General features: G+C 48.2%; 1 protein-coding gene across 1 annotated transcript; it reads right to left on the bottom strand.

The window, feature by feature from the left end:
- Positions 1 to 6,931: 6,931 nt before the first annotated feature.
- LOC134463162 (potassium voltage-gated channel subfamily A member 2-like) lies at positions 6,932 to 8,404 on the bottom strand. Its single transcript, XM_063216394.1, has one exon. The coding sequence runs from the start codon at positions 8,402 to 8,404 to the stop codon at positions 6,932 to 6,934; it is 1,473 nt and encodes a 490-aa protein (XP_063072464.1).
- Between the last annotated feature and the right edge of the window lie 326 nt (positions 8,405 to 8,730).

Genomic DNA, 8,730 nt, shown 5'->3' with positions numbered 1-8,730 from the left:
TGTGTGTGTGCGTGCGTGCGTGCGTGTGTCTGTGTTTAGCTACATTTCGGGGGGAGGGGGGGTGGTGGGCAGGTTGTTGTTTCAGGAGTGTCACACAGCTGGCTATTAGATCTACGGCGAGAACACAAACACACACACACACACACACACACACACACACACACACACACACACACACACACACACACACACACACACACACACACACACACACAGATGCACACACGCACGCACACACACACACACACACACACACACACAGACACACACACACACACACACACACACACACACACACACACACACACACACACACACACACACACACACACACACACACACACACACACACACACACACACACACACACACACGCGCGCATCTTCAATGTTGTTGTATATTTTCCTCATCTTCTGTTGTTTTGTTTTTCTGTTGAATTCATTGCATATTCCAGTCCAGTCCGGTTTGGTTGGTGCATGGTGGTGGTGATAGTGGAGGGTCATTGCTGGGCAGTAAAGGTGTTGTGTGGACACAGTACAGTACTGTAGAGGAAGTGGAAGTCTCCTCCATCTTCTTCCTTCCTTCTTTCTGCTCCCATGACCAATCAGCCAATCAGCATTCACCACTCGCCACCATAGTCAGATGCTGTCCCTGTGGCTCTCTTAAATAAATAAATAAATAAATAAACAAACAAACATCAACAACAACAATCAACAACATCAACAACAGCAGCTGCAATGGCACACCACGGCCTACGGCAGGCCTTTGGCGGGAGACCACGTGTGTGTGTGTATGTGTGTGTATGTGTGTGTGCATGCGTGCGTGTATGTGTGCGTGCACGTGTGTGTGTGCGTGTCAGCAGTTAACACCAGATAGGACTTGAAGATGGTACAGGATGATGAAGGTGACGCGCATGCCGCCTCTAGGAGCATGTGGTCAGGTTAGTTGGTTTGGTTGGTTAGTAGTTGGTTGGTCGGGCACATGGAGACAAGCAGATGGACAAGACACAGTGCATCAGGCATCCTTCAATGCCAACGTTTGTGGCATGATCATGGGACGCTGGGCTGGGATTGAGAAGTATACAGGATTTGTTTATCAAGATGGAGAGGGCTTTTTTTGGGGGGGGGGGGGGTGGTGGGGGGGGGGGGGGGGGGGGGGTGGCTGTGGAGCTTGGAGGCCCTACCAGGCAACGTCAGACTGGGGCTCCAGAGACCAGGGTACAATAGGCCGCAGCCTGCACTAAGAATGTACATTCAATTGTGCATCATGGAAACATAGTTTGTGGTCAATACACGAGCAAAGTTCGTGGATGAAATGCAAAATGAACTAAAATGATATGAGACTTGCAACAGGCTCGGTAATGGCTGTATAGCTTACTCCTGATAGCTTCGGTGGGTGAAAGCTATGGATGGATATAGTGATTTGAATGGCTATTTCTGGCCACTTGCTGCATGTTTCTTAGCTTTAGAAAGGTGGCATTCCTGCACCTCAAACATGAATGCATGTATAAACTCATACGCGACACACACATGCAACACACACACACACGCACACACACATACACACACACACACACACACACACGTGTATGTACACACACACACACACACACTGTAATACAACATTCATGTATCACTTATATGAACTGAATGTGATGCAAAGGTTGCAGGCATGTCTGCAGTTCATTTGTGTTTTCGTGTGTGTGTGTGTGTGTGTGTGTGTGTGTGTGTGTGTGTGTGTGTGTGTGTGTGTGTGTGTGTGTGTGTGTGTGTGTGTGTGTGTGCGTGCGTGCGTGCATGTGTATGTGTTAGAGTGTATGGGATTGTGAAGTCATAATATGATACATTTCCTGTACTGGTAGACACAGTATCAGCATGCATAGACATATACTTCACCTCAGTGCCAAAGTGTTATTATGACCTTGCATGAACATCTGCTAAAGGAAACAGCTTGCTCTCACAATCTCTCTCTCACACACACACACACACACACACAAACACGCGCACACTAACACACACACACACACACACACACGCACGCACGCACGCATACACACACACACACACACACGCACGCACGCACGCACGCATACACACACACACACACACATACACACACACACACACACACACACACGCACGCACGCACGCACGCATACACACACACACACACACAAACACACACTTATCTTGCAGCCCACACTCATCATCATACCAGTGTTAAAGTCATGAATAAATCAACACATCTGCATAAGTTGGTAGTAAGTGCAGTGTGTGTGTACTGTGCGTGCGTGCCCGGGGCTTGGCTGCAATGGGCTGCTATGGGTGGGGGGTGCACAGTACAGTAGATCCTTCACCCCATGATGCGAGTGAGTAGGGCTGGACTGGGGGGCCCGGGCACTTTGGGCTTAAAGGGCCCCTCAATTTTTTATTTTTGTTTTTCTTGTGTGTTTTTTTTACGTTTCTGAAAAAAAGGGCCCACGAGGGTGCGAGGCCCACCGGGAAATGCCCGCTATGCCAGATCAGTTCAGTTAGGTTTATTTGACAGGGACAGATACACATCACACCAGTCCAGCCCTGCGAGTGAGGACTTGATGGCAGTAGTACGACTGGCTCCAGAGACAAGCCATCCCACTTGGCTCCGGCCTCAGCCTGTGCTGGCAGAGTAAAGCCTGGTGTGTGTGTGTGTCCGTGCGTGTGCGTGTGTGTGTGCGTGTATGTGTGTGTGTGTGCATATTTCTATGGGCATATGTTTTGATCTCCAACCTGCTGTTAAACTTTGTAAAGGTTAGGGATATTACTGTACGTGTGAGGGACAGTGTGTGTGCACGTGTGTGTGCGTGCATGCGTGCGCGTGTGTGTCTGTGTGTTTGTGCGCGCGCTTGTTTATGTGTTAGCATCCAACCTGCTTTTACTTTTGCGTGGATAGAAATTCTATGGCAAGCATTTGCATCAATTGTGTCGTAGAGGAGTATGATACCATACCCCAGTCAATTTCAAATAGCTGTCAAAGTGATTTGAGGATATTCATGAAACACTACGTCTCCTGCGTGTGGTGCAAGACAACAAGGAAAAGGCTGCCATTGAGGTTAATGTCCAATGCAACTAGAGTATGTGTGTTGTACTACAAAATGGCAGAAGTTGCTTCTAAGACTAAAGGTGATTTGAAAACCACTTGTTCCCTTAATTAATATAGATGATCAGTGATGCACAATCAGGCCACAGGACATCCAGTGCCGACCTTGCATCGTGTCATATATTTATATTAATTACCAACAGCTTCACGAGTCAGTGTCCAAGAGCTTCCAGTACAATATCTAATCGACAATCAATGAACAAGCAGGACATCCCATAGATCAAGGGTGAGCAAGCCTTTAGGGGCACAGCCTACACTGGATATAATTAATTGATAGATAACTCGAAGCAAAGCCAAAATATTCGACCAAGTTTATCATTGTGCAAATGAGGAGTGACTTACGCCTGTGGTGGCCAATCAAATCAATAAAATAAGTTTTCCGTTCTATTTGATTCGCTGTGATGACCTGATGACCGTTGAGCTGTCAGAAGGAAACACTGAATTTCACTTTTCTTCACTTTGCTCGTTTCGCCTCCTTGTGTCCCTGGTGTAATTCTGTTGACTAACAGCTGTGGGGTAATTCTGAATGTGCATGCCATCAGAAATGGAATATTTTCCAGGAAAAAAATATTTTGGCAAGTCTAGAATTTCGGAACATACAGTAGGCCTAATTAAAGCCTGTGAAGTCAAAGGATTTTTTTTCGCACACACCAGCTGGCAGGTGCGTCAGAGATGGCCCATGGGTAACTCAGCAGACAACTTGAAAAAACTGCTGCACACTGATCATTTTTTCAGTTTTTCTTTAATAAGCGATGTTTCGGTCATAGACCTTCATCAGGCAAAAAGTTTGCCTGATAAAAGTCTCCGAAACGTCGTTTATTAACCTCTTACTGCAGATGGGGCCAATGGCGGGCCTATTCACTATTTGCCCAAAATACTATATCATAACAGCGTTGCTATGACAGCACTGAGAGCCTTAAGTAACAGATTAAGACATAGCCATTACAATTTTGGTGACAGTAAGGTTATAACATAGGCTCTGCGCTAGGGGGTTAAAGAAAAACATTGAAATGGTCAGTAAATTGCTGTAGTGTATCAATGGAATTTGGTGGGTTTCATTTGTAAGCTGGCCCTTGCACACTAAAATAGCTCTCGACAAATCAGACTTTGAAAGTTGCGGATTTTAAACTTGCTGCAAGGGCAATACTCCACACTGCCTTGAGTTGCTCACCGCTGCAGGAATGCCACGACTGTCTCTGCACACTTCACCTGTATTGTATTACATTACATTACATTACACTTAGCTGGCACTTTTTTTTCTTACCAAAGCGACTTATAGGTATTACAGGCTATTGGTTACAGTCCCTGGAGCTATGTGGGATAAGGTGCCTTGCTCAAGGGCACAGCAGCCATGGATGGAGGTGTAGGGCGAGGTAAGGGTGGGATTCAAAGCTGCAACCCTGTGATGTTCAGTCCAACTCCCTCAACACTACACCACGACTACCCAACTGTGGGCTCACTAGTTGTTATTATCGGGCAAAGAGGAGTATCAGCCAAATTAGAGTTTGGTCTACATAGTGCTAACAGGGATTTTTCAAACAGTGAGGATTTCTGGAACAGTCACAATCACCATCACAGCCACGTTGCTTTCAGAAACACTGACTGCAGAAGTGTGCTGTTGGCCCAATGGGTCTGTGGCAGGCTATCAAGAGATCATGTGTGTGTGTTGATTGTAGATATAACCTAATTTACAGTTTAACCCTTTCCCTCTGTCTGTGTTATTGTTTTGCTATTTCTTTACCCATTAAGGACTCTGTTTGTGTGTATTGACCCTGCTGGCTATTCTGTACTTTACTGTTGGCAGCAGTATTCATATTAAAAGTGACTAATACTTACATTGCACATTGTATTGTATTTATATATCACTGTATTATGCTGATAAAAATGCATATATATGAGAGATAAAGGAGATAAATATATTGAAGCATATTTAGTTATCTATTATAGCTGTGTTTAGTTTGGACTGAACTGCGATACATGCCAGTAGGAATGTTTTGAGGTCATGCAATACTAGATTATCAATAGAGTACAAATTTCCTTTTTTTCTCACTCTTTCTTTTCTGTATCGTGTATTGAAAAGGCAGTCAATGGGACACGTCATTTGAATGTCATGTTATTCAGGCTCGACCACAGCTACCCTCATCAGAGAAGTGTGAGACCTGTGAGACGTTTCAAATGAAATCCAAAAGGTACACTACAATAAGTGGTTAGAAAAATAATCTTATATCAATGCTACAAGAATGGGCAGGCTCACGTTTTCACTATAGGAATATCGACAACAGCATCGACTACAGTGTGGCTCGTTTCAGCTACTGTGTGTTTTGAATAACAATAACGTTGTCTATCTCTGAAGTGCATGGCTTACAGACAAACGTTTGTTCTCTAGTCTACATGGAATGCTTTGTATATCCTTCCTAAGTGGAATGTACTGCAAAATGGAAGACAGTCGACCAGTGATGTCAGTGAGAGAGGAGAGGGAAACAACACTGCATCGTTTCCTGTCAGCGTTCAGCTGGACACAGACATACGCAAACTCAGATGCAAACAAGCCAGGACAGAGGCAAGCAAGCCAGCAAGCTGCAATAAAATAAAAGATCTATAAAATGTCAGCCGCCACCGAGTGGCAGACCATCACCACCCAGGGTCCTAAAACTCCTCATATTAATCTTCTAAGGTGTGAGTGTGGCTGAGTAGAGCGGGGGATGAAGGGAGTAAAACACAGCGGTATAAGACATTCAAATTGTCTTCAAAAGCTCTGAAGTATAACATTAGTGAAGGGGGCTATTTAAGCTATATCTTCTGCAAGGATCTATAGCCCCCATGGCAGGGCATCCATCTAGCCTTGTAAGACAGGAGCTATGGGTTTAAGAGGGAGAGAGTGTCTGGTGTTATGTGGGGAGGGATGTCGTGGTGATTAGAATCAGTCAGATACCTGAAACTGCCACAAAAAGTGAGCTTGAAAATGTGCAAAAACTCGACCATTGCATTAGCGCTGAGAAGAAGCATCAAGCGGTAGCCTATGTGTTGTTGTCACCATGTGGACTGGGCACCCACATTCTTCCAGTGATCTCTTTGCGTGATGACATGCATGGTGACAGCTCAGCTCTTGTTAGATTCTATAAAGATTTTCACAGGAATGACATCTTCTTTCTTTACTTTTCTTTTCTTTTCTTTGCATTTCTTTTTTTCTTTTGTCTTCACTATTTTTTTTTATCAAGCAGCATGAACACACAGCATCAGTCTCTGACAGACAGAGAAGGACACATGTGTGTGAATGACACAATAATATTTGTGTGTGAGTGTTTATATTTATATAGGTATGTGTGGGCAAGACAAGCACAGGACACTGTGCGAATGTATTCTTTGCCCAAGATCGAAAAGTGCCTCACTACTTCCGCAGTTTCCCCTTGGTGTGTGTACGGTACACTACTACTTGGCTATGGCTTGCGCAGAGCATGTTAGGACGAGAGCAGGCACACATTAAGCGAATCCATGCAGACATTAAATACTTGGGCTTCAGATGGGCTTGAGACTATAGCGCTATGGGGACTATGAGGGGGGAAGAGGGACGTAGTAGTGTGTGTGGACAGTCGGTTGGTCAACAAGGGGCGATTGGGAGAGTGTCCCTCGGCTGCATTACGGAGGTGTCTACTCCACCTGTTCCTTTGACTGAGCACCGCACCTCCATCATCACCATTCAGAAATAGGAAGGCCCAAAGCTTTCACTTCCTCTTCGGTGTCTCATGCCCTACTATAACTCCCAAAACTGGAGGAGAAAACCTGGAGGTGTGGAAACCTATACATCCGTCAGCATTTTCTTGATGTTGACATAGTTTGTGTTGGCTAGCGTGCAGTTGGCCTTCATGATCCCGTCCTGGAAGTCTTCGTTGCTGTTGTGCACCGCCTCCTGGATCTCCATGTAGTCCGACTTGCTGATGGTGGAGCCGCTGCGGCTCCTCTTCAGCTCCTCGTTGGACTCGGCCTTGGGGGGCACCTGCAGGTACTGCGCCTGCTCCTCGCCCTCGGTCTCGCGGTGGTAGAAGTAGTTGAAGTTGGACACGATGACGGGCACGGGCAGGGCAATAGTCAGCACGCCGGCAATGGCACAGAGCGAACCCACAATTTTGCCGCCGATGGTCGTCGGTGTCATGTCGCCGTAGCCGACTGTCGTCATGGTCACCACAGCCCACCAAAACGCGTCCGGAATGCTGTAGAACTGCGACTCTGGCTCGTCCGCCTCCGCAAAGTACACCGCGCTGGAGAAGAGGATAACTCCGATGAAGAGGAAGAAGATGAGAAGGCCCAGCTCCCTCATGCTGGCCTTCAGCGTCTGCCCCAGGATCTGCAGCCCCTTGGAGTGTCGCGACAGCTTGAAGATGCGGAAGACCCTCACCAGCCGGATGACCCTCAGGATGGCGAGGGACATGGCTTGCTGGCCCTGCTGTCCATCGCCCTCGGCCTTCTCCGCCAGCTCCGTCCCCAGGGTGATGAAGTAGGGGATGATGGCCACCACGTCGATCATGTTCATGATGTTGACGAAGAAGCTGGCCTTGCTGGGGCAGGCGAAGAAGCGCACCAGGAACTCGAAGGAGAACCAGATGATGCAGAGCGTCTCAAGGATGAAGAAGGGGTCTGTGAAGTAGGTGGAGGTGTAGATGTAGGTGCCGTTGGCGTAGGGGTTGGGGTGGGCCTTGTGCATGTCCTCCTCGTCGCTGCGGAAGATGGGCAGCGTCTCCAGGCAGAAGCTGACGATGGAGATGAGGATGACCATCACGGAGATGATGGCGATGATGCGCGCCGGCCCCGAGCTCTCAGGGTACTCGAACAGTAGCCACACCTGCCGCTGAAACTCGTTCTCCGGCAGAGGCCTCTCCTCCTCCTTGATGAAGCCTTCGTCCTCCCTGAAGATCTCGATGGCCTCTTCGCCCAGCTCGTAGAAGCGGATCTCCTCCGAGAAGACGTCCAGCGTGACGTTCACCGGCCGCCGGAGCCGCCCACCCGACTGGTAGTAGTAGAGGATGGCGTCAAAGCTCGGCCGGTTGCGGTCGAAGAAATACTCGTTCCTCAGCGGGTCGAAGTAGCGCATGCGTTTCTTAGGGTCCCCGAGCAGCGTCTCTGGGAACTGCGAGAGCGTCTTGAGCTGCGTCTCGAATCGCAGGCCCGAGACGTTGATGACGACGCGCTCGCAGCACTCGTGGTCCTCGGGGTCATAGTCCTGCGGGTGGCCCGGCTGGGCCGCCGCCTCGTCCGAGGGGTCGGCAACAGTCATTTTGCAGGGGTTTGAGGCCTGCACCTTTCAAGAGAGCCGGGCGCCGCAGCCTGGCGAACGACAGTGACGAGAAGGGGGAGAGCTGCCGCTGCCGCTGCTAAGGTAGGGAGGGAGGGAGGGGTCAGGAGGGGTGGAGAGGGGCTGGGGAGGGCGAGGGTGAGGGCGAGGGTGGGGGCTCAACACTGTAGGGAGCCGAGGGCCACAGGATGTCACCAGGAGAATCCCTGCACAGATAAAAAGCACACAGAACTTTAACAGGCCTGGTAGTAGAGGAAAATCCTGAACCTGAACACATTAACACTTTTTGAAATAATTAAAACCTAATG

Source organism: Engraulis encrasicolus, chromosome 14 (genome assembly GCF_034702125.1).
Source record: "Engraulis encrasicolus isolate BLACKSEA-1 chromosome 14, IST_EnEncr_1.0, whole genome shotgun sequence".
Lineage (NCBI taxonomy): Eukaryota > Metazoa > Chordata > Actinopteri > Clupeiformes > Engraulidae > Engraulis > Engraulis encrasicolus.
The sequence above is the reverse complement of the archived record's forward strand: the minus strand, read 5'-3'. Positions and strand labels throughout refer to the sequence as shown.

Excerpts from the sequence above, each read along its gene's own strand:
- LOC134463162 (XM_063216394.1), bottom strand. The coding sequence starts at position 8,404 with ATGACTGTTGCCGACCCCTCGGACGAGGCGGCGGCCCAGCCGGGCCAC.